Source organism: Tripterygium wilfordii, chromosome 10 (genome assembly GCF_013401445.1).
Source record: "Tripterygium wilfordii isolate XIE 37 chromosome 10, ASM1340144v1, whole genome shotgun sequence".
NCBI classification, from domain to species: Eukaryota; Viridiplantae; Streptophyta; class Magnoliopsida; order Celastrales; family Celastraceae; genus Tripterygium; species Tripterygium wilfordii.
The window spans coordinates 10,772,094-10,797,306 of NC_052241.1; the positions used below are offsets into that span (position 1 = coordinate 10,772,094).

General features: G+C 38.3%; 3 protein-coding genes across 6 annotated transcripts; 2 read left to right on the forward strand and 1 right to left on the reverse strand.

Moving 5' to 3' along the window:
- Positions 1 to 718: 718 nt before the first annotated feature.
- On the forward strand, positions 719 to 5,431 carry LOC120007400 (protein STRUBBELIG-RECEPTOR FAMILY 2-like). The gene is made up of 7 exons (XM_038857591.1): positions 719 to 796; positions 1,325 to 1,474; positions 1,559 to 1,658; positions 2,491 to 2,546; positions 2,654 to 2,953; positions 3,074 to 3,243; positions 5,368 to 5,431. Exons 1-7 carry the CDS (start codon positions 719 to 721, stop codon positions 5,429 to 5,431), a joined length of 918 nt encoding a protein of 305 aa, XP_038713519.1.
- A 1,265-nt stretch (positions 5,432 to 6,696) lies between these two features.
- On the forward strand, positions 6,697 to 9,402 carry LOC120008013 (LEAF RUST 10 DISEASE-RESISTANCE LOCUS RECEPTOR-LIKE PROTEIN KINASE-like 2.4). Of its 3 annotated transcripts, none has more exons than XM_038858519.1 (4): positions 6,697 to 7,615; positions 7,724 to 7,762; positions 7,861 to 7,895; positions 8,105 to 9,402. In XM_038858519.1, the coding sequence occupies exons 1-4, from the start codon at positions 6,780 to 6,782 to the stop codon at positions 9,250 to 9,252; spliced, it is 2,058 nt and encodes a 685-aa protein (XP_038714447.1). In that variant the 5' UTR covers positions 6,697 to 6,779; the 3' UTR covers positions 9,253 to 9,402. The 3 variants fall into 3 exon arrangements, with proteins under 3 accessions (XP_038714447.1, XP_038714449.1, XP_038714446.1); XM_038858518.1 differs by having other exon boundaries at positions 6,698 to 7,611; positions 7,861 to 7,902; positions 8,105 to 9,360; XM_038858521.1 differs by lacking the exon at positions 7,861 to 7,895 and having other exon boundaries at positions 6,697 to 7,611.
- A 701-nt stretch (positions 9,403 to 10,103) lies between these two features.
- On the reverse strand, positions 10,104 to 18,593 carry LOC120008009 (protein NETWORKED 1D-like). Of its 2 annotated transcripts, XM_038858512.1 has the most exons (6): positions 18,417 to 18,593; positions 17,922 to 17,999; positions 17,716 to 17,851; positions 17,321 to 17,587; positions 12,199 to 16,427; positions 10,104 to 11,560 (listed from the first exon to the last, which is right to left on the reverse strand). In XM_038858512.1, the coding sequence occupies exons 4-6, from the start codon at positions 17,421 to 17,423 to the stop codon at positions 10,355 to 10,357; spliced, it is 5,538 nt and encodes a 1,845-aa protein (XP_038714440.1). In that variant the 5' UTR covers positions 17,424 to 17,587; positions 17,716 to 17,851; positions 17,922 to 17,999; positions 18,417 to 18,593; the 3' UTR covers positions 10,104 to 10,354. The 2 variants fall into 2 exon arrangements, with proteins under 2 accessions (XP_038714440.1, XP_038714441.1); XM_038858513.1 differs by lacking the exon at positions 17,716 to 17,851.
- Between the last annotated feature and the right edge of the window lie 6,620 nt (positions 18,594 to 25,213).

A 25,213-nucleotide genomic window follows, 5' to 3' on the forward strand; every position in this document is an offset into this window, starting at 1 on the left:
GGCTTGCCACATTTCCAGCATGCACCCTTCTTCATTTTATTGGAATCCTTCTCCGGCCTCTGTTTGCTCAGATTTTCCTTGCTTTCAAATTTTCTTGCCTCTTCCTCCAAACGAAGATGTTGACCTAATTCTTCAAGAGAAAGGTCTTCCTTCTTATGTTTAAGACTTTTCTTAAAGTCTTTCCAAGAAGCAGGCAATTTGTCTATTATGGCAGGCACCACAAAAGATTCATCCATATGAATGTTCTTTTGTTTTAGTTGGTCAATAACATGTTGAATTTCATGCAATTGATCAATGACAGACTTGTTATCTACCATATTAAAATGCATAAATTGACTTACTAGAAACTTTTTGCTTGTCGCATCCTCAGCCAAATATTTTGCTTCTAGAGACTCCCATATTTCTTTTGCAGTTTCCTTGTTCTGGTAGACATCGAACAGAGAGTCTGCCAAGCCATTGAGGATATGTCCTTTACACATGTAATCATCATTATCCCATTTGGCCCTCTCACGTGCTTGTTCAACGGTCTCATCTTCTTGCTCGGCAGGACGTAATGTCTTCAAAACGTGAGCAACTTTCAAAGTGGTGAGAAGAAAGTGCATCTTCTTTTGCCATCTTATAAAATTTCCTCCATCAAAGCGGTCCAACTTGACAAAGTCTTGTGTCAATTGTTGCAATGATCTCGCCATACTTACTGTCTTAAGATTGTTGGAGAGATATGGTAGGATTGGTGGTGATTGCAACAAAACTTGTACAAACTGGTGCTTCAAGGCGCGTAGTCGCTTTCCTTAAGACAGTATTTGCCCCCACCAAATGGTTGCACTAGGTTACAGCAAATCCGCCTCCAGGATACAATGAAGCTTGGTCTATGGACCACCTTCTTCTTGGTGCAATGGCAGTAGAAGGTCAGAGTACTTTGAGAATAATCAAGAGAAAGAAAGATACTTGTCTTTCTATTTCTGCAGCAATAGAAAAACAATAGAAAACTTTATGAAGAGAGAATGGGAGAAAGTTGATCAAAAATTGGATGCTCAAATGGTTGGAGAATAACTCTATTTATAGAGTTTGTGGTAACTCTTCATATAGGACATGTCTTTACAATGAATGATCATGTCCTTACATGAATGATCATGTTCTTACAACGAATGATCATGTCTTTACAATGGTGACTCTTCTTTTAGGACACCATAAAATGACATATCTTTACAATATGAAGAGTTACCTCCAAACCAAATAAAAACATGTCTTTTAAAATGAAAGTGTATGTTAAAAAGTCATGTCTTTTCAAAACAAAATCAAAATAATTTTGAAAAATCTCTAACAGAAGGTCTCGTGTGCCATTGATTTCTACACATACATAACTTTAGAACGCAACTACAACTTTTCTTACATGGACATCCATAAGAAGCTTGTTTATGGTACTGAGCTTTTTGGGCTGCAATTTCATGTGTTGCGCCTGCTTGTAGAGGACAAGGTTTTTGTCGTCTAGAGAACGACACCATTATCCAAAGCTGCAGAAGCGAAGAATTCTGCCAACCATATAAGTGTGACTTTGAAGAAATCAAACACAGAGAAATCAACTCAGTCACAGCTTCAGCTTAACCTAGATCAAGTTCCTGCACCTGAACCTCTCACAGAATACAAGAAGATTTCAGCTTGTATTTCACACACAGCTTCAGAACTAGAATAGGAGAACACAGTAGCATAGAACAAAATCGATCTTTGATTTCTTACAGAGAGAGCAACACACACACACAGAAGCTCTCGTACAAGTTCAATATATTTCTGCATACACGGTAAAACAAGGTAAAGACAACCTAGCCCTTAAACTAGTGTAGCTTACCATACACCCACAGTACACATACACAAAAGAAAGTAAACAAGTCTTGGTCAACCATTGACTAAGATAAACATAAGTAGTAAAAAACAAAGACAGACTTAAGTCTCAAAACCAACAGACTTGCTATGTGAGTGCATTTTCTGCTGATATATTGATTCTTCATCGTGAACATATATGAAATTTTCACTCTCACTTCTTTGACAGGCTAAACTGTTACTAGTAAATTAACTTCTCAATTATACTTATATATAAATATGACTGAATTTTACAGGCAAGTTCAAAAAAATTATCAATGGGCGGGGTCCGGGAGGTAAGAATCGTACCAATCAATTTTCTGACCAGAATATATGCTTAGCTTATTTATTTTGGGCGCGTTTCCTCTTCATCTTGCTGACAGGCATATACTCCGTCCGCCCGTTGATTGAGCACAAGGTTCTCCGTAAGTTCTTATTCTTCAAGTTCTTTTAGCATGTACAGTTTTAACTTAAAAACCAAATTTTTTGTTTGGCGAGGAGGAAAAAAAATAGAATGAAGTAATTTCATGCAATTTTAATATGCTACTTCCCCTTTCTCTCCAGAAGAAGAACCGGCATTCATTAGTTCTGCAATATTTTTATCATTGATTTTCATAGTTGGTTTTTTGAATGCAGCAACACTTCTTGTAACGAAAACATTAGTTGGGTTTCTATGTCTTTCAGCGCTTGTGGTTTCTAAGTGGCGCAAGAAGCATTTATCAATGGATGACACTCTTGAAGAATTCCTCCTAAGTCAAAATAATTTTATGCCAATAAGGTACTCTTACTCACAAATTAGGAAGATGAGCGGACGATTCCAGGACAAATTGGGGGAAGGAGGCTATGGCTCTGTCTTCAAAGGAAAATGTATGAAATTTCTCTCGGGGTTGCACGAGGGATTGAATATCTGCATCGAGGTTGTGACATGCAAATCCTACACTTTGATATTAAGCCTCACAACATCCTACTCGATGAAAATTTCGTTCGAAAGATATCAGATTTTGGCCTTGCTAAATTATACTCAACAGATGATAGCACTGCGGCAAGAGGAACAATCGGATACATAGCCCCGGAGTTAATCTACAAAAGAATTGGAGGTGTTTCATACAACAGCTGAGATAACTAAGATAACTACGATCTTATCATTTTCAATTTACTTTCCTAAAAAGGGTAATGAAAAAATTGATTATGAAACCCTTTTGTTTTTGTTTCTTAACAGCTTGTATTGGCAAACCCTGGAAGTGAATTAATGAAGAAGTTCAACAAGTCAAGCTTGATAGAGAAATTGGGGAAGGAGTGGATATATCTAACAGTAGGGGAAGCTGTGGCAGTATGCAACTTTATGCTTCACACTTGCAAATCAAAGCCAGACAAAGATGATTCATTAAAGTCACTGAACAATGTTGTAGTAACCGGATTTCGTCCGATCCGAAAAAGAAAAAAATAGAAAAAAGAACACAAAAAATGCAAAAGCTCATTTCTTTGACCTATAAGCCCATAGATATTCATAATCCCTTTCTTGGATCCTTAAATACTCAAATCTTGACCCATTAAGATCAAATCTTAGAAAATATCTAAAAATAAGAAAATTGTTTTAAAAAATGTCACATCTTTTTATTGTTTTTGCTAGAAGAATGGAAAAGTAAAAAAGAAAAAGCCAAGAAATAAGGAAAGTGGGGGAACAAAGAGAGAAAGGTGTGGCACAAATTGAGGAAAGAAAAAGAATAAAAAGAAGGAGACAAAGAGAGAAAGGTGGCACAAATTAGGGAAAGAAAAAGAATAAAAAGAAGGAGACAAAGAGAGAAAGGTGGCACAAATTGGGGAAAGAAAAAGAATAAGAAGAGAGGAGGCGTGAGAGAGAGAAGAAGGAAGGAGGCTTTGGCTTTTGGTGAAGCAAAACAAAAAAAAGAAGAGAGGAAGAGAGGGAAGAGGAAGAAGAGAAGGAGAGAGGGGGAAAACCGATTCTTTGGATTTTTTTGGTAGAAGCTTCATACCCCTCCTATCTTTCACTCAAGTATTACTCTATTGACACTTGATTTCAATGTTTGATTCATTTTTAGCATCCTCGGATGTTGACTAAGAATAGATATGGTGTTTCTTGCATTCACCTTGGACATATGTGATGCTTTGGAGTGTTTTCGATACTAATATGTTGAGCCCCTTCTCTTTGCATTTTTTTTCCTTCTAGTTCTTGTTGGAAAAAGCGGGAGAGACCATATTTGGATTTGATTTTCTTGGTTTGGATATGTGTGAATCTCGTAATGTGGTCTTGACTCGATTTAAATCTTGATTTACATTTGAGTATTCTATTTTTCCCTCTCTTTATGTTTGTTTTGTTGGACGAGGCTCGGGCTTGGATATTATTTGGACGAGTTGATGGAGGCTTGAGCAATTTCAAGATTTTGTTTGATTTATTGCGATATTTGGCCGCCATATTGTGTAATTTATCTTATTCATGTCGACTTGTATAATTTCGACATTTATTATTTGGATTATTTGTACAAGTGTGGATTATGAATATATAAGTTTAAAATTGAATATAGGTCATTTTAATTAAGGAAATCATAAGTTGATTCCTTTTATTTGAATTATGGACCTTATTTGATTTCATTTATGAATTTGCCATAAGTTGGCAATAATAGATTAAGTTGATAGATGACACTTTTCCAAATAATCATTTATACCATAAGTTGGTATTTAAAATTAAACTTACCAAAAGTTGGTAGGGCATTTTATTAAATAAACCATAAGTTGGTATCTAAAATTAAACCTACCAAAAGTTGGTAGGACATTTTATCATTCACACCATAAGTTGGTGTTTAAAATTAAACCTATCAAAAGTTGGGACATTTTATCATTAACACCATAAGTTGGTGTTTAAAATTAAACCTACCAAAAGATTGGTAGGACATTTTATCATTAACACCATAAGTTGGTGTTTAAAATTAAACCTACCAAAAGTTGGTGGGACATTTTATCATTAACACCATAAGTTGGTGTTTAAAATTAAACCTACTAAAAGTTGGTAGGACATTTTATCATTAACACCATAAGTTGGTGTTTATAATTAAATCTACCAAAAGTTGGTAGTGTGTCTCCAAATACACTATCATAAGTTGATAAGTGTGTTGAAAGTAATAATTCAAACTTTAACAATTATACCTTGCAAAGAGCAAGTATCCATAAGATAGCCATGAAATTAATTAGGGTAACCGTTTTCAAATGGGAGTTGTGGGGTGCCTAACACCTTCCCCACACTCAATCGATCCCCGTACCTTTTTGTCTGGTTCGCAGGTCTTTACGGTGTCCAATTGCACCTTAAATCAATTGGTGGCGACTCTAAACATTTTTCATCCTCAAACGCCGGTCCGCGTCGTGACCCCGGTTGCGACAAATGTCTAAGCCAATAGGTACATATATGTAGACTATATCTATCAAACCCATTTGACTAGGCTTTGATATGTAATTTTTGCAATTACTGTAATATGTTCATAATGAAATGAAATTGTTTAGAGAGAACTATAACTGCGCTATTCCTGTCACTTATACTGATCCAAGAAACGCATATGATCGATGATTAAAAAGACACTAAATTTTGAACTCTAACACAGTTAAAGAGGGCTAGGTCCAAAGTTACGAGGAAAATCTTGATACTAACCACTTGTTAGCCTAGTGATGAAAATTTCGCTGGGGACAAATCATATGTATTCGGGAGGCCTTGACTTCGATTACAATAGAAATAATATTCTTGTGGCCACGTGCTAGGTTTTAGCCCAATTTACCTTATGTGTGCCTGACGACTCGAGTTTAGACTCATATTTAATGTCCAAATGGCAATACTTTGTTTGGAGAAGTTCTCAATTAGAAAAACAAAAAAGATATTGACATTGTTCATTACTATTGACGTTCATAAAAATATTTGAAAATGTTGTCCAAGAAATTTATGAGTGCGGCTCATTGGGCAAACCGATTGGTCCAATCGCTAAATGAAACATGTATTCAGGCCCATTTACTCCACCGGCCCAAATAGCACACGACTACAATAAATAAAAGGGAAAATTTCATGCTGGTACCATTTGTGAAACTTTTGGACACCTAAGTCCGGTCCAATCCAAAAAACTTTATCCCTCTAAGATACTACTAATATGTTAATTACTTTGACTGCGATATTGCTCACCTATTCTGATCCAAGAAATGCACATGAGGATTATGGCAAAACTAGTAATCCATGCTTCAATATTCATAATAAAAATTGACACTAAAGGAGGGCTTATGGGGGAGGAATTTGATACTAAGCACTTGGGTGATAGGTTAATAGTGAATTTCATTGGGGCTAAACCATATAGAATCGGGAGGTCCTGACTTTGATTCCACTTGTAACAATACTCTTGTGGAGTAAAACGTGCAATCAGCTCCCTAGATCAAGGGAGATTACCAGAATCCGGAAGAGAAAAGCACACTATATAAGCTAGAAGAGAATACAAGGTGAGGGGACGAATCTTTGAATACGAAATTTCATTGCTCGAGATAAGACAATGATTTGAACGTCGGAGTGTCTTGGGTCACGATGGTTGTTGGATCCGCTGACCTATTCTTATTTAAGATTCTCTCATTTGGAGGAGAAACAGGTATTCATGCCATTCACTCCACGTGCCCAAATAGCACACCACAATAAACAAAAAGAAGAGAGAGTTGTTGAAGGAATTATAATCCATTGGCTGATCCCTGGATTTTTAGCGGGTAGATTGATTCAAAGTCTAAGTCCACGGTACGTCTGTCGGTGAGACAGTAAAGTTGGCCATCTAAAAGATAAGATTTGAATGGTTAGTAGTGATGACTGATGAGCATGGTGAGGCTGAGTTCTCAATTGAATTATATAGCTCTACACAAACAAGAGAAAATTTACATGAAAAACAAACATTTCAATGTCTCAAGAAAAGCTTCTCCTTGCAGGCTTCTTTGCCTTTCTTGCAATCCACTTCCATTTATCCTGTGGCTTTAACTCTGACTATGAGGTTAAACGCATACCTTACAACTGTACACAAGCCTCTTCTTCATGTGGCAATATCCTCAACTTCTCATACCCATTTCGATTGAAAGGAGACTCACCAGATTGTGGTGACCCCAACTATGAACTCTCCTGCGAGAACAATCAAACTATACTCGGTTTCGATTCTCAAAGATACTTGGTGAAGGAAATCAACTACAACAACGCCACAATCCGGATTGCCGATGGTGGCATCGAGGATGGTGATTGCTCCTCCAGACCTATCAATTCTTTGAAATCCCTTTACACAAAGGCATATGGACGATTTGGTGAATATTGCCTGTTTCCGCTGTATGACTTTCCTCCATTATACTACGATCTGTTTTATGTAAGCTGTGAAAGTCCAGTGAAATCTAGCACTTATGTGGATGCTTCTTCCTGTGTAATCCAAGCCAATTCAACCAACAACACAAGAAGATATCATTATGTTGTGGTTGGTAATTTTAAGTATACAGAGTTGAAGGTCTCGTGTGCCATTAATTTCTACAGACACATTGATTACTACACATACATAAGTTTAGAACACAACAATAACTTATCTTACATGGATATCCATAAGAAGCTTGTTTATGGTACTGAGATTTCTTGGCATCAAATTCCATGTGCTGTGCCTACTTGTAAAGGAGAAGGTCTATGTCGTCTAGAGAACAACACCATTATCCAAAGCTGCAGAAGCGGAGCATACTGCCCATTTAAGTGTGGCTTGCGATGTGAGTACATTTTCAGTGGATATATTGATTCTTCTCTCCTCTTTGACATGCTAAACTATTACTAGTAAATTAGTTATGCTTACACACATATAAAAATGACAGACTTTTACAGGCAACTTCAAAAAAATTTTAAACATGTGGCTTCCGGAAGGTAAGAATCCTCCCAATTCCATCACTGTCAATTTTTTTACCAGAATATCTGCCTAGTTTATTGATTTTGGGTGTTTTTCCTCTTCATCTTGCTCACAGCCATATACATCGTCCGCCCGACATTAGAGCACAAGGTTCTCCGTAAGTTCTTATTCTTGAAGTTCTTAAAAACCGAAGTTTTAGTTTGGCGAGGAGGAAAAAACATGTTTTAAGACCTCAATAGAATGAAGTAATTTCATGCAATTTTAATATGCTACTTCCCCTTTCGCCCCAGAAGAAGCACCGGCATTCCTTAGTCTTGCAATTTTTTGTCATTGATTGCCATAGCTGTTTTTCATTGCAGCATCAGTTCTTGTAACGAGAACATTATTTGGGTTTCTATGTCTTTCGGCGCTTGTGGTTTCTAGGTGGCGCAAGAAGCATTTATCAATGGATGACACTCTTGAAGAATTCCTCCAAAGTCAAAATAATTTTATGCCAATAAGATACTCTTACTCACAAATTAGGAAGATGAGCGGACAATTCCAGGACAAATTGGGGGAAGGAGGCTATGGCTCTGTCTTCAAAGGAAAACTCAGAAGTGGCAGACTAGTAGCATTCAAAATGTTGGACAAAGCAAAAGGTAATGGACAAGACTTTATTAATGAAGTTGCAACCATTGGGAGGATTCACCATGTTAATGTGGTGAGTCTCATTGGCTTTTGCTCCGAGGGAACAAAACGTGCTCTTGTATATGATTTCATGCCCAATGGCTCTCTTGACAAGTACATTTTATCTCGAGAGGGGCATATCTCCTTAAGTTGGAAGAAAATGTACGAAATTTCTCTCGGGATTGCACGAGGGATCGAATATCTGCATCGAGGTTGTGACATGCAGATCCTACACTTTGATATTAAACCTCACAACATCCTTCTTGATGAAAATTTTGTTCCAAAGATATCAGATTTTGGCCTTGCTAAATTGTACTCAACAGATGATAGCATTGTCTCTGTCACCGCGGCAAGAGGAACAATCGGATACATAGCCCCAGAGCTCATCTACAAAAGAATTGGAGGTGTTTCATACAAAGCTGATGTGTATAGTTTTGGGATGCTATTATTGGAAATGTTAGGGAAAAGGAAGAAGCCCAACGCAGCAATTGACAATAATTCAAGTCAGATGTACTTTCCCTTGTGGGTTTACCATGAAATGGTTCAAGGCAAGATTACAGAAGTTGAGCATGCCACAGAGGAGGAGGAGAATATGATTAAGAAGATGACGGTAGTAGGATTATGGTGCATACAAATAAGGCCTTGTGATCGTCCCTCAATGAGAAAGGCAATCCAAATGCTAGAAGGACATGTGGAAAATTTAGAATTGCCTCCCGAGCCTACTTTTAATATAGAACAAGTACCAACAGAGAATGTTGAAGAAGCTACAAACCCGACATGGTCATCCTTGACATCAGTTGACACTTCAAAATATGTCAGATTGGTTATAGATGCATACTGAGTAAATGTAATACCAAGTATTTGCAAGATTGAGCCAAGAAAAGGCATTGGAACTCCATTATAATAATGTAATTTGTTTATGAGTATGACTGGAAACATTTTCAGTATTTATCTATCAAATGCATTAGTGAAATTCATTGGTTGTCACCCATTGAAAAGAATTTCAAACAAACAACCCAAACTACAGAGTACTTTACACAAACACATAGATAGGCTTCTGTATGTTAGATACACCCTTAATTGTATCTGAAAACCATGAATAGTAAAAGGATTAGAAGGGCAGAGTGTGGAGAAATGGTGCTCTAGATGCCGGAGGGGTTAGCGCTGGTCGTAATTCATTAATCAAGTATTTTGTTCATCCAACGGTTTGAACAAAGTTTTGCTTTCTAACAATTCTTAAATTTTTAATTTGATAAATGAGCATATCCTTCAAGACGCTACAGAATGCTTTTTCTTACCGATTCCATAGAATCGCATGCAATAAGCGTACACTACTCAATCAAAACATATCAAAAATTTTGAAAGGCCTAAAATACTAAACAAATTTGAACAAACTTACTGGCAATTCCTTTTGCATTGACGAGAACCATGTCAATTACCTTCTTGATATCATGACTGGTTGGCCTGGGACTATGACAGTTTCAAGACTCCTGAAGTGTTCTGGACTTTACAGACAGTGTGAGGCCGGTGAGCGCCTAAATGGGAGCATAAGAAATTTAGGAGTAGGAATTGATATTAGAGACTATATAGTTGGAGGGGTTGGTTACCCTCTTCTTCCATGGCTCGTTACTCCTCATAAAAGTGATAGCCTTGCTGCTTCAGCCTTATTATGAAGCTAATTCTGAAAAGACAGAAGAAAAGAAAGAAAAATATATAGATGAGGCTTCAATATGCTCTAAGAGAGCAGCTCCTTCTTGATTACAAGAAGCCGGGCATGTACAACGGCATCTCTTATGTGAAAAATAATATGCTCTACAATGTTGATGAAATAAAAATGCAGGTCTATGAAAATGCCAAGGAAGAAAAAAGTATAGATAGAGCAGCCAATGTGTTTCGTGAATTTAATCTGAACTCTGGACCGATCATGAGGAAACGTAACTGCTTCAATCTGACTTGGTTGACGGTTGCACACATGAACAAAATGGTGCTTTCTTTTTCCTGGGGTTAGATCTGCCGCCGCCATAGAGATAGTCCCGCAAGAGAACTCTTGTTCTGCTGTCAGTAATTTTGATTTTCCTTCTGCTCTCATTTTGATCATCAAGTTTCAGCAATAGAAACTGCAACTTCTGCACCTCCAACTGCAACCGCCCAATTTTCTCTGACGCCCTTTTAGCTTGCTCTGCAACACCCCTCCTCCTGAAACTTCCACTCTGATCTGGTTCCAATGCAGATTTTTCATCAAAAGACGATGAAGAACCTTCAACGTTCTTCAATATTTTGTGGTTGTCGTCAAACAATTTCACGATGGCCTCGTCTGCTTCTTCAAGCTGCTCTTTCACAGTGTCAAATTCAATACCCTTGGCCTTTTTGCTCTTCTCAGTTATCTCCACCTTTCTCTTCAAATCTTGCACAGTTATCTGAAGGTTTGTCAACTTCTGCGAATCAGAATCAAGTCTTTCAAGAATCTTTATCTTGCTTCCTCCTTCAACATGGTCGGTTAATCTCTTGGACATCTCTTTATCCATGCCCAACTCCTTTTCAACCAACGACTCTGTAGCCGCATGTTTACTTCTGTGTTTCTTGATTGTTTCCGTCCTTCGATAGTCAGCAGCAGGAGTGTTCACGTTCCTGGCCTTTCCAACTTTCAGGTCCATGTTCCCCTCCTGATCAATGGTTTCCCATACATCAAGCATCTGATCATCGGCCTCAACAGCTTCTCTTTTGCTAAATCCATAGGATGAACCATCAGATATCTGATCAAGCATTATGTCTTTAGTCATCATAGCATCCCCCTCCTCAGAGATTTCATTGGTCGGTTTTCTTAGCCTGAGATCTTTACTGATCCCCTCCCTGAGCTCCTCCTCTCCAGGCTTTAGATTAACAGACTCATTTGCTTGAACAGCTTCCTGACACAAGCTACTACCTGATTTTAACTCTCCTATCTCCTTGATCGAGGCCTCAAGTTTAGAATTGATAGTTGAGTTCTCCAGCAATGCCAGCCTCTCCTTTTCCACCACTGCTTTTTCAACAGCTTTAAGCTTCATTTGCAGTTTCTGCAACTCATAAAATCCATCCAGAACTACGGCAACTTGATCTTCATTGACTTGCTGGCTGCTTTCAGCTTGCAGATAACTCACCTGTTCAGCATCCTGGAAATAAATGGAATATAAAAACAAGTGTCAGATGACATCCTAAGCTAATTTCACAACAATCTGGGAGAAATTTTGAAACAACTGGAAACACAGTTGCCACATCAGAAGGTGGCACAGACATTAGCTGAACGGAACCCAGACATGAATCAGTTCACACTTTGGAAAGAGGAGAAATGACATCACAGTCTTTGGGGTCAAGATTCAAGAAGCTAAGAAGTATAGGACAAGGCACTGGTTGTAAAAAGCCTCCAAGTTTTGTTGAATGCAATAACCCACATAAATAAAGTGCAGGTTTGAACCAAGTTATGAGAGCTGATACAGTTTACGACAGACAAAATCTAAGTTCGCCATTCTTCCAAATCATTATGCATGGATAATGCTATTAGCAAATTATTCTTGACTTGACTTATTATTATAAAAACTACTCACTATCAAAATGAAAGACGATCTATTATCTACCCAAGAAGATAGAGAGTCCCACATACGAGAAAAAGTCACAAATAGAGTTGAACCAAGTAACATTGCAAAGGCATAATGATAGTAAGGTCAGCTAAGCAACCAGAGTTCATGCACACTAATCTTATAATGCTACATTCGAATAAGAGAATGAACTATTAAGAGATGAAAGACATTACCTTTGCCTCTTCATTGACAGCTTCATGAAGTTTGGTACGGGACAGAGTGTGATTCTCCAATGAAGTTACATCGTCCCTCAAGGAAATGACCACCGGGTAATATGAAGCTAACTGAGCTTTTAGTCCCTCATTTTCTGATTCCATGGTGCTAACTGTTTCTTTCAACTGGTCAATCTCCATATCTCTGGAATCATATAGATCTTCAAGGCTCTGAATTGCTTTTATCAACTCAATATTCTTCCCTTCAAACAAAACTTCAAGTACAGCAGAGATCTGCAGTTCGCCAAAATATACAGCAGCCTGAGACTCCCACAGTTCAACCTCATTTTGCCGCATTTCCTCTCTACATTTGTTGTCTTCAATTATCTTATGCAATTTCCAAAGCTCAGCATCCAGTTTCTGATTTTCTTGATGAAGATAACCAATTTCTTTACCCTGAGAGTCTCGTTCTCCAGATACTTCACTGATCTGCTTCTCTTGATCTTTGTGTAACAACTCGATCTCATCATATTTACACTTCAGATCCTTGAAAGTTTTATGCACCTCTGTTTTCTCATGTCGGAGTGATGTTAGCATATGTTCTACTTCCAAAATCTCAGTTTCCTTCATGCATAACAGATCTTTTCCACATGCAATCTCATGATTTAACTGCTCATTAACAGATCTAACTGAAAGCAGCTCATTCGCTGACTTTTCCAATGATTCATTAAGATGCAGTTTTTCCACTTTTACATCATCTAACTTCCCAGCCATGATGCTGATTTTCTCCTCCTGGACATTATTGACGACACGAAGTTCATACAGACTGTCAATGAGATCTGTAATTTGCTCAGATTTTTCAGAAACAATGTCTGTCAAAATGAGAGAAAGCAGGCTTTGAGATACCGTTTCAGCACAGATGTCAAAATTTTCCTGTTCTAGATCATGTTTTTCTCCTCCCAGGTTTAAGACTTCTTTCATTAATAACCTTTTATTATCAAGCATCTTCTGATTCTCTTCCTGCAAAAGTAGGTGAGCCTTTTGCAACTCTAACAACTGAGCTTGTCGATCCTGTAGTTGCAGCTTCAAAGCTTTCTCTCTCAGGTTCCCCTCCAATGTCTTCGATCCCAATTGTTCATTCATCTCCTTAAGTTTCTGTGTCTCATTACGCAACACTGACAACTTCTCAGAACAGATTCTGAAGTCCTGGTCAAGCTTGTTCTTTTCTGTGGCAAGAATAGCCGCCTCTAGTTGCAGTTGACCCAACAATGTCACAAGAACAATATTCTGAATAACCAATTGCTGATTCTCATCCTGCATCATATACAGACAATTTTGTCTTTCTTGGATACTGCTAACTACAATGTTATAAAGTGTTTGATCGAGCTCAATAATATCTTCACACAAATGATCTACGCCAACTTCAGGAGCTCTCAATGCACCATGGAGCTCCCTCCTCAGAATTTTGACTTGATCATTTAAAGACTGCGCCTCCATGTTTTGGCAGATGTTTTCATGGTTCAGTACAGAAATCAGTTTCTCTGACAGCTTAGATGCTTCCAAGAGTTTCTCGCACTTCCTTAACAGGGATAGATTTTGTTCTTTTGTATCTTGCAAATATTTCTGCAAGATGAAGATCTCAATCTGAGCATTAATGGACATGTCTACTTCTGCATCATATTCTTTCTTCATGCACTGACCTTCCTCTTGCAGTAAACAGATCTGTGAAGCCATATTAGCAAGGCAAGATTTACTCACATGGACATCATTAGCATGTTCTTGCTTTTCAACATCTAAGGAAACCTGTAGCTCTTTTAGCGTAAGAAGCATGCATTCCCTCTCTTTCTCCAGGGCTGAGTATGTCTCTTCCAACTCCATGTTATTTTTCTCTAAATCTTCTAATCTTTTCAGAGTTTCATCCAATTGTGAACTTAAATTACCCTTCTCAGCAGTCAGCAAAGATTTCTCATCATTAAGTAACAGGCACGAATTTTCTAAGTTTTTCAAATTTATCCTCAATTCTTCAAGTTCAGCGTTTGTATCAAAGAGGGAATTCTCCAGAATCTTGTTCTTCTCCAAAAGTTTCTCTAAATTCTCATTTGCAATTTGCAGCTGAGATAACAACATGGCCTTCTCAGAGGTGAGAGTGGATTTCTCTTCCAGGAGAGCTTCACAAGATTCTTCTAATGCGTTCACCTTCTTTCTAAGCGCTTCTAACTCAACATTCAAATCTGAGAGAGAAATCTCTAGTAGTGCATTTTTATCAAGAAGTTTCTCCATGATTTCCAACTTTTCCAGAAGAGCAACTTTTTCACTTCTGCCTCTCTCACCGATTTCTTTCAGATGTATGTTCTCGTCCTGCAACTTCTTCACAGAGGACCCAAACCACGCTGGATGGAAGCCAACTGATTCCACCTGCTGTGTCATATCCCGGTGTTTCTTGTTAAGGTCATTCAGCTCCTCTTTCAGACAGTAAATCTCTTGCTGAAGAGCATTTCTTTGGTTCACACGGAGTTCAGCCTCTGCTTCAAGTTTCCTTATCGTTTCCCTTAAGCTTGAAATCTCATCCCGCAAATCTTCAATCGATGCAGCTGAAGATAAATTGAGAGCATTCAGGTCCTTATTCTCTTCCTTAACCATTTGGACTTCATCCTGCAAACCCTGATTAAGAGCCTCCATCTCTTTCAAGACTTGAGCCCTATTCTGAAGTTCTCCAGCCAGAGATATCAGTTCTTCTTGAGACTGAGAGTGCAAATGCTGCAGTGTTTGAAATGCTGTTTCAGCCTCCACAAATCGCAAGTGCTCTTCTTGTAGACAAGACCAAAGTCTCCCCAACTCTTTCTGCTTTTCTGTAAGATCTTCACTCTGAGATGCAGCTTTCTGCTCCATAGACTCCAACTCAGAGTGCATAGTCTGATTTGAGTTCTCCAACAGAAGACATCTTTCTTCAGCCCCCTTTAACTTTACACCCCCAATATCTATCTCGCTATGAAGCCTCTGTGCCTCTTCCTGGGCACATGCAAGTTCTTGCTCCAGATAAGAAATTCTCTCCAAGCACTGCTGGTACTGAAGAACAGCAGCTTCTTTCTCCTCAGTCAATTTGGAAAGTTCCTGCTTCAAGGTTTCAATTTCATGTTCTGCTTTAGCTGCTCGATCATTAATCATCCTGGCCTCCTCCTCAGCCAGCAGTAATTTGTCCTCTAGATTAGATATCATCTCCAAACATTTGTTGTACTGAACAAGAGCTGCATCTTTTTCAGCTTCTACCTCAAACAATTTTTGCTTTACGGCTTCAGCTTCCATCTCAGCTCTACCAGCACGTTCATTAAGCTCTCCGGCATCTCTTTGCGCATCAGAGAAATTATGCTCGAGATTTGATATTTTGCTCAAACACTGCTGGTATTGATAAAGGCTAGCTTCCCTTTCAGCCTCTAATTTAGTAAGGACTTCCTTCAAAGTTTGAGCCTCTTCTTCAGCTTTGCTTGCCCGTTCATTAAGTTCTATGGAATCCTCTTTAGCCCGAGAGAATTCTAACTCTAAATTAGACCACCTCTCCAAAGTCTGTTGGTACTGGTGTTGGCTAGCTTCCTTCTCAGCTTCTAACTTAATCAGGGCATTCTTTAAAGCTAGGAGTTCCATCTCAGCTTTTCTAACTCTCTCGGACTCAGATGGGACCCGAGCTTTGAGATCATTGATCCCATTGTTTTGCGAACTTCGTTCTTTCTCCTCAGCATCCTGAAAGTTCAGGCCTTTTCTTGCCCGTCGCTCTGAAAACTTTGCACTGCTAACTGCTTCTCCAGACCCAAAAATATCATTAAGCTGTTTCAAACCTTTTCTGCCACTTTCAGAATCAGATTCTTCAGTAAAAGCTCCATTCAAATTAAAAGCACGAAAAGGAGAAAGTCCCGGAGCATCCTTTTGCAACTCATCAAGGTCAAACGATGCATGTGATATGGGTGGCATATCAGGTGTATGAGGATCATTCTCATTAGCAAAACCGGCAGGGGAATCATCACCCATTGCAAAGGGGACTTGGTTGGGAAAGGCTTCTGCCATCGTTCGTTGAGCATGCCGCAGCGCTCCAGTTGCATGATCATATCTTTCAGCCAATGCACGGTACGCTCGATAAAATTCTTCGACTAATTTCATCAGTTCCGGCCGTTTTTTATAATACATTTCCGCCCTCCTTGCGAAGGAATCAGCATCTTCTTCTATGAGCTCCATCATTTGTTTGACTTTGGTGTCCATATCTGTTCATGCACAATATTTGTTGCAACTAGTTATGCAAGCATACATCCACGAATTGAAATGCAGCATAAGAACATAGAGAAATGAAAGTTGCACAAGATAACTCTTAAATATTGTGGCCCATTTTGAACAAAGGAGGATCTGTGGTTTATTAATCTATTCAATATTCGGAAGCCAAGACAATTATCAGCTAAAGGAAGCAACAAAAAAAAAGAAGAAAAATAGTATTCCAACTGCTCAGGAGTCAAACTGATGGTCTTCTCTCTTGTTCCACAAAAATAAAGAATCATCACTAAATTTTACCATCACTTCAAAGCCATTCTGAAGACATTCATAACTTCAAGATTATTTAAAGTTCAAACCATACTTCCCAAGTATTTTACTTGTACATTCATATATCTGATGTTTGTTGGATATTGTTTCCACTTTTTTTCATCCAGCAATGATCATTGGATGCAACCACAGAGGAATTGTGGACTCTACTCCTTCATTGATATCAAGGAATGTATACAGGCAAAGAAGCGAAAAGAGTTTTCCAAGGAGAATAGTCACCTACGAGGACTGTAAGGTATAAATGGTTATATACTCTCTTCTTTCCATATAATGGGAACTTATGTGAATGGATATACAGTAATTGATGAATTTGATTCCTCATCTTACTTTCACCCATGTACAAGTATGGCGCCCATTTGGTGCCATAGATGCAGCTACATAATACACATGCCTCTTTCACATAAATCCTATTAGCGCAACTGAAACATAACAAAAGGACACAATATTCCCAAAACACCTTTCAAATTAATGAAAATGAATTAACCAGTACAATCTCCAAGATTATTCTGCTTTACTATATAGAATAATAACCTGCAAGATAATCCTAAAAAAAACTTAATACCTGTAAGATTTTCTTGAAGCCATTTTGAATTTTTTGGGCTCATATGGCTGTCCCACCACCAAGAGTACATGCGCTTAGAATTTCCTTTTGACACAGCTGCCATGACTTGAGGAAGAACGTACCCAACACCTTCAATAATCAAAAAGAAACAGCGATTCCCAAGTATAAAACCAAGGTAATGGATCCACCCCGAACCCAGATATGAATGGCGGTGAACCAGTAAATTCAATGTCGATGACCAATATAGAGCTTTATATCCCTCCCTCCCTGCAAGTAATTACCAACATCGATGAAGAAAACATGATGATTCAGTCTCCAATTAAAAAATCAATATATGGACGCGATCAGGTTCCATAGAATACCATTAAAATGAACAAAAGCCCTACGCAGACTACCTGATGAATGGAACTAGACAGAAATTTCACACAGCAAAGTCACTCGGTCTTTGAACTTTGCATAAATTGGTGATAACCCGATCAAAGGAACAACACCTTAGAATTAGCCCATAAAGTATAATGATTTAATCTCCATCTGAACCAATAATTAGAGGATATCAGATTCACCAAATGAGATGAGAAGATAAAAGAAGTCTGCAACCTACCTGATCAGTAAAAACAATCCAAATTTTCAAACAGGAAGAACACTCCCGTCTTCAACCCAAGAATGATTAATAGATAACCTGATCAAAGGCACAACAAATCAAACACAGCCCCAAACAGTCAGATAAAGAGACAAGCTGACAAGCAAATCAAAAGAAAAACCAAGAAGGTTCAAGTAGTCAGTCACAAATAGACACATATCTTAAAGCACAAATCCATGATCACGCGTAAAGCATGGAGAAATCGCCATAACTACTCAAAACTAACTGAGCAACGACAAATTCAAAGTAAAACACGGAAGTTGCAAGCAGTTTCGAAAAATACAGTAGAAAATTTAAGCAACTAGTAACCGAAACTAAACACACAAGAAACGATCATGAACAAGACTATGAATCCATTAAACTACCACAAAGTAAAGTGCTTTTTCTTTCTCCGGATTTCGAACAAAATATGCATAAAACAACGAATTGCTAGGGTGATCAAAGGAGCTCGCTCACCAGAAAGAGTAATCGTCAAACTTGGTTTTATTTTCCGGGGGAAAAAAAAAACATTTATCATTTCTTTCATCTCTCTGAATTATCTACGGGTCAACCCATGCTTGTTAGATCTCTCTTCCGTCACTCTCTCTCTCTCTGTCTTGCCTATTGCTTTTCCTTTATGCGCTCTCTCTCTCTCTGTTGCGGGCTGGAGAGAACTGTCAAAGCTGCAATGAGAGCTCTTTTTTCTTTCTTTTCTTTTGTGAAATTATATAAAACAGGAATAAATATTAAAAGTCGAAAAAGACCAACTAACCCTTTGGTGTTGGTGAGGATTTGAAGTATTTTTTTCAACTAACTGTTCTCTCTTGGGTCTTCCTTACTCCATAAATATGGACCAACAGATTATGAAATATGAATAATTTTATTTAATTAGACAGATAATTAATGACGTATTGGTGGATGATTTTGAAGTTGCAGATTCATTGTGTTGCCATATTTGACCATAGACTACTTGCTACATTTTGTCAAAATGTAGCCTAATCAAAGGGAGGTAATTGTGGGATTTTTTAGACATTGTGCACCAAACTTTGGTTAGGTGTAAAACACGTGATAGGTATAAAATACTTCATTTTTACCACATGAGATTCATAAGAATTTATTTGTACTATAATTATTAAGTTTAATTACCAAAATGCCACCGATGATTTGTTTTGAAGAATTTGAGAAAGACGGGAAGTAGCAAGTAGTGAGAAATAGAAGAGCGAGTTGACAGATGTTAGACCCAAAACTTGTACACAGTTTTGTCCTTTAAAAGAACCACCTTCAAGTCATTAGAAGTGGACTCATGGTTATAATCACATCGCTTGATACCCTCCAAACGATGTGAGACACATTATATCTTAATACCCTTCCGCAGTTGTGAGTTCAGTTGCGCAAGACTCACAAGCGAACTATTCGTATTAGGGTCCTTGTGGTACTCTATCTCTAAGGACATCCAAAAAGTCCAATAAATTATGCAAATATATTATTCACTCTAAATTCAAGACCCACACGATTTTGTCCTTTAAAATAGTTTTTTAAGTGGTTGGAAGTGAGCCCTTCTTTATAAACCACATAATTTGGTTCTCTCCAAGCGATGTACGACATTTTATTTATGTCTTAACAATCTTCATAGTATGGTGATATTAGGTTTTTCATTTTAATATAGGTTGAAGAAAAAAAAATGTCAATTTGTTTGAAATTTGAAATATAGTGGGCAATACTAAAGGTTTGGTGTGTGTTTCCCTACATGGTTAGATTGAAATACCCATATTGCATGATTCAAGCACAATATCAATGAATTCTCATTTAAGGGGAAATAAAATAAAATAAAAAGGCGCCTGATTTAACGCCCGCATAAATCAAACGGATTTTTCACCAGTAAATCGCGCAAGTAGCCGTTAGTTCGCGGGGGTTTTATTAAATCCGGTTATTTATGAAAGTTGCGGCTAATAAATAAAATAAAATGTAAGGGTGATCATGTAATTACAGAAAATTGAGAATCTTCGATGACCTGTGCCAATATGACATGGACATGCTGGGTGTCACACTTTTATGTAAAAGGGCCCAAGCAGGGGTGGTTGGGCGGTGGCCAAGGACGGTCCTCATTCGTTGCTGGACGGCTGGACCAACAAATTCCTCTGTCCACGTGTAAATCATTAGTCTTTTTCTTGCAAATTTTATATTTAGTGTGTATATTTTAAGGCAACTTGTTGGGGTATATTTTAAGGCAACCTAGTAAGACGCGGAAGCCCTCTGATGAGTTGAACTTTGATTTGGATTTGAGAAACGAACAATATCTTACCATGATAGTTAAGTTTGTATAAGATAATTCATTGGTGTTTGGTAACACATATGTCATCCAAACCGTCCCCGGGATAGTACCAATATAGAACATTAGGACCATTTGATTGAAGGATACAATTGTTGATTAATTGCTTTGACAAAATTCATGTTCAAGATCTCACATTGGAAAGATGTGAGGATTGTTACTTCTTTATAAGGATTAAGGACAAGTTCATCTTTAAACAATTAACTAGACCTTTTCATAAGTCTAGTGACTTGGGATAAGGCTCAGTTGTTTGTCCCATGAGTAACAAACTTGTGAGGGTAATCCAATGTATACACAAAAACCAAAATCTCAAACCGGACAATATAATTGGTTGTTTGTGTATGGATTTTTGACATAATATCATAGCAGTTTGGTCTAGTTAGACATGACATCTATTTCGCTCGTTGGATCTGACATAACTCTACTTACAAGTGCAAATGAGTGTTATCCCACATCGGAAAGATTTGAGGATTCTTCCTTCTTTATAAAGACAAACCCACCTTTAAACAATTAACTAAGTCTTTTCATGGGCTTGGTGACTTACTGACTTGGGCCAAGACTCAGTTGCTGGGTCCATGGAGAACAAACCCGTAAGGAAAATCAGATATATTCACAAGAACCGAAACCCTAAAATGTACAATATAATTGGCTCTTTGGGTGTGAATTTCTTACCATTCAAGTTCTGAACTGTCAAATCACAGCTGTATAATATCAAGCAAGAAGTCAATAATATCAAGCAAGAAGATCATAGCTGTATAATATCAAGCAAGAAGTCAATTCAAAGATTCAGCAAGATTATAGGAGTCTAATTGTAGAAAAAAGTCAATGGTTAGTTCCTAAAATCACTCTGTAAAATATTTCATTATTCTCTGTATATAATTAGTCTATCACGACATATTGAGATGATAATAAGATTATTCCACTCTTCCAACTTTGAGATGGTATCAGAGGAGTCGATACTGGCCGTCTCTTAATCAAACCCTACTCATTCATTCATCACCAAACACAGTCTGTTGAAACTCATTATCTTCTCATTCTTGAGTCATCATCATGACAAGTGAAGATGTCTCTCCCAAATCAAATTCAATCCCTCAGATTGTCACCATACAAGGAGACAATTCCAACTTCTCAACTGGCATAAAGTTAGATGAAAATAACTATTCTCTATGGCACCAAGTCATGGAGATGAAAATTGCTGGACGAGAAAAACATGGTCACCTAACCGGTGATACTATCCAACCTGCAGCTACAGATCCAGCATACAACAAGTGGCGTGCATCAGATTGTCAAATTAAGAGTTGGCTAGTTGATGCCATGCACCCCAGTCAGATGAAACGATTCATTCGTTATGATACAGCCAAGCAAGTATGGGATGCCATCAAGAAAACATACTCTGATGGTTCTGACGAGGCAAAGATTTATGATCTACATCGACAATCATTTATGATGAAACAGAATGGTAGATCAGTTGCAACATACTATAGTGATCTCACAGAGATATTTCAGGAACTTGATCAGTTAAGCCCCAGCAACATGCAACACCCAGAAGATATGGAAATAAGACGCAAGGAGATTGACCGTCTTCGAGTTTATATTTTTCTTGCAGGTTTGGACAATAATTTTGATCAAATCCGAGGAGAAATTTTAAGGATGGAGCCTAAACCTGAACTCGGGGCAGTATATGCACATATTAAAAGAGAGAGTAATCGTCAAGGCACTATGTCTGAAGCAGATTCCACATCTGAAACCGTAGCCTTGGCTACCACAAGGTATAAGCAATCTCGCTCTCAGAATTCAGGTGCTACTCGTAACAGAACTCCAATGAAGTGTGCAAAATGTGGTCTTGAAAATCACACAATTAAAGGATGTTACGAGATTATTGGTTATCCAGAAGGATGGGTTCATAAAGGCCGAAAGAAGGAACCAAGTCGGGCTTCATTCGTCTCTGCTGGACCATCCCAGGAGAAAGACTCTGAACTTCTATCAGGTACATCTGAATCCAAGGCTTTGGCGACCTCAGGTACTTCTTCACTTACTTATAATAGATCATGGATTATTGACACTGGTGCTACTGACCATATGACATCTAGCTCAATTGGATTACACTCCACAAAATCATCATCTCAAACTCATGTTACTAGTGCAAATGGAACCACTTCCCAAGTTTTGGAAGAAGGGTCCCTCTCTCTTACGCCTTCATTAAACCTAGATCACATCTTGGTTGTCCCTTCCCTAGACTATAATTTGTTATCTGTTCCTCAGATTATTGATTCCCTTAATTGCACTGTGTGTTTTTGGCCATCTTATTGTCTTTTTCAGGATCTACTCACCAGGGCCGTGATTGGATGTGGTACTAGGAAGGGAAAGTTGTATTATTTGGACCTATCAGATGATTGCAGTAGCAGATTGAGTCGTGTGCATCATGTAAGAGGTACAGAGTCAGACAGAATAAAGCAGATTTGGTTATGGCACAAGCGACTAGGACATGCTTCCTTTGGTTACCTAAAACTTCTATTTCCAGATTTATTTTCTCAATTTGATTTATCAGACTTTCATTGTGAAACTTGCATTTTCGCCAAAAGTCATCGTGTTTCTTACCCATTGAGATTAAATAAAAGTTCTATACCTTTCATGGTTGTCCATTCGGATGTTTGGGGACCATCAAGAGTTCTCACTATTAGTGGCTTTAAGTGGTTTGTGACTTTTATAGATGACTACACCAGGATGACATGGGTATTTCCCATGAAACAGAAAAGCGAAGTTACTGCAAAATTCAAACAATTTCATCAGTATGTTGCTACACAGCTTGACAGGAAGATCATAACACTACGGTCAGATAATGGCAGAGAGTATGTCAACAATGATCTTTCTTTGTTTTTTAACCAACAAGGGATTGTTCACCAAACCAAATGTGCTTATACGCCACAGCAGAATGGTGTAGCAGAACGAAAGAACCGCCATCTCCTAGAAGTTACTCGTGCATCTTTATTCGAGGCTTATATGCCCCATAAATTTTGGGGGGAGGCTCTTTGTTCTGCAGCTTACCTCATCAATCGGACACCATCCAGTACTCTCCAATATCAAACTCCATTTCAAACATTGACCAACCTTCTCACAGTGCCACCTACACCAAACCTTGAACCACGGATTTTCGGGTGTGTTGCTTACATTCAGTTACATACTCACCAACGTAGCAAACTGGACCCATGTGCATTACGTTGTGTCTTTGTAGGCTATGCTACCACTCAAAAAGGCTACAAGTGTTTCCATCCACCTACACAAACCTTATATGTTACATCTGATGTTACTTTCAATGAAAGTGAATTTTATTACTCAAGGAACACTTCTGAGCATCCTCTGCAGGGGGAGAACTCTATCTTTGCAGAAGATACTCAAAACCAAGTTGTCCACCCTACACAGTGTCCCGATGGTAATATTGATGGGTCAACTAATCCTGTGGAAGAACAACTTCAAGTAGGTCAAACCATGAGGGACGAAGAGCAAGGACCAGAAAATCAAATTCAAGAGGAGATTGACCCCGACCATGCCAATCCTACAACAATGCCAGAACAACCACCTACGAATCCAGATAGTGTCCTAAATACAACTTCTCCTATAGTACCATTGCCAGTCAATCAATCCAGTCCTGAAAACCCTACACAGGTACTTGAACAATCTAACTCTGATTCCCTACCTGAGTCAAGTCATTCAAGTTATAAATTGCCTCCTCGTTCAAACCGAGGAATTCCTAAACAGCAATATGAACCTGATCCAACTTCAAGTGTTAAATACCCTATTGCTAATCATGTGTCTCTTCATAGGTTATCCCCGTCATATGCATCATTTGTGTGTCAATTATCCACTATATCTATTCCAAGTAATGTGCAGGAAGCTCTTAAGGATCCCAAGTGGACTCAAGCCATGAATGACGAAATGGAGTCTCTCCAAAAGAATTCTACTTGGGAGATGACTCATTTGCCAGAAGGGAAGCAAACAGTAGGCTGCAGATGGATCTATACAATCAAATTTAGAGCAGATGGAGCAATTGAACGATACAAAGCAAGACTGGTGGCGAAGGGGTATACTCAGACATATGGAATTGACTATTGGGAGACGTTTGCACCTGTAGCTAAAATCAACACAATTCGGGTACTTATCTCATTGGCAGCCAACCTAGATTGGCCTTTACATCAATTTGATGTAAAAAATGCTTTTTTACATGGAGATCTAGAAGAAGAAGTCTATATGGACCCTCCTCCCGGATGCAAGATGAAGCCAAGTCAGAGCAACATGGTATGCAAACTCAAAAAGTCTCTTTATGGATTGAAGCAATCACCCCGAGCATGGTTTGGAAGGTTCAGCAAATCAATGAAGAATTTTGGCTACAAACAATGCAATTCTGACCACACTCTCTTCTTGAAACATAAGAAAGGTAAGATAACTACACTCATTGTGTATGTTGATGACATGGTAGTTACAGGGAATGACCCAGAAGAGAAGGAAGCGTTGCAACATTATTTAGCAGCTGAGTTTGAGATGAAAGATCTCGGCGAACTAAAGTATTTCTTGGGCATTGAAGTGGCACGTTCAAAGCAAGGAATATTTCTATCACAACGAAAATATGTCCTTGACCTTCTAACCGAAACTGGAATGTTAGCCTGCCAACCAATAGAGACTCCAATGGAGGTGAATCTTAAACTTCATGAAGATGCTGAACAAGTACCTACCAATAAAGAACGATATCAACGTCTTGTTGGTAAGTTGATTTACTTATCACATACAAGACCTGACATAGCATATCCTGTTAGCGTCGTAAGTCAATTTATGCATGCACCGAGAGAGGCTCACATGGATGTTGTGATTCGAATTCTGAGATATCTTAAATCTGCCCCGGGGAAAGGATTGATGTTCTCAAAACATGTTCATCTTGATGTTAAAGGGTATA

Excerpts from the sequence above, each read along its gene's own strand:
- LOC120008009 (XM_038858513.1), bottom strand. The coding sequence starts at position 17,423 with ATGGCAGCTGTGTCAAAAGGAAATTCTAAGCGCATGTACTCTTGGTGG. Across the intron at positions 16,428-17,320 it reads GCTTCAAGAAAATCTTACAG|ATATGGACACCAAAGTCAAA; the intron begins GTATTAAGTTTT and ends GTGCATGAACAG. Across the intron at positions 11,561-12,198 it reads CTGTCAATGAAGAGGCAAAG|GATGCTGAACAGGTGAGTTA; the intron begins GTAATGTCTTTC and ends ATTTATTTCCAG.
- LOC120007400 (XM_038857591.1), top strand. The coding sequence starts at position 719 with ATGGTAGGATTGGTGGTGATTGCAACAAAACTTGTACAAACTGGTGCT. Across the intron at positions 797-1,324 it reads TAGTCGCTTTCCTTAAGACA|AAGGTCTCGTGTGCCATTGA; the intron begins GTATTTGCCCCC and ends AATCTCTAACAG. Across the intron at positions 2,954-3,073 it reads TCTACAAAAGAATTGGAGGT|CTTGTATTGGCAAACCCTGG; the intron begins GTTTCATACAAC and ends GTTTCTTAACAG.
- LOC120008013 (XM_038858518.1), top strand. The coding sequence starts at position 6,780 with ATGTCTCAAGAAAAGCTTCTCCTTGCAGGCTTCTTTGCCTTTCTTGCA. Across the intron at positions 7,612-7,723 it reads ATTTAAGTGTGGCTTGCGAT|GCAACTTCAAAAAAATTTTA; the intron begins GTGAGTACATTT and ends AGACTTTTACAG. Across the intron at positions 7,903-8,104 it reads ATTAGAGCACAAGGTTCTCC|CATCAGTTCTTGTAACGAGA; the intron begins GTAAGTTCTTAT and ends TTTTCATTGCAG.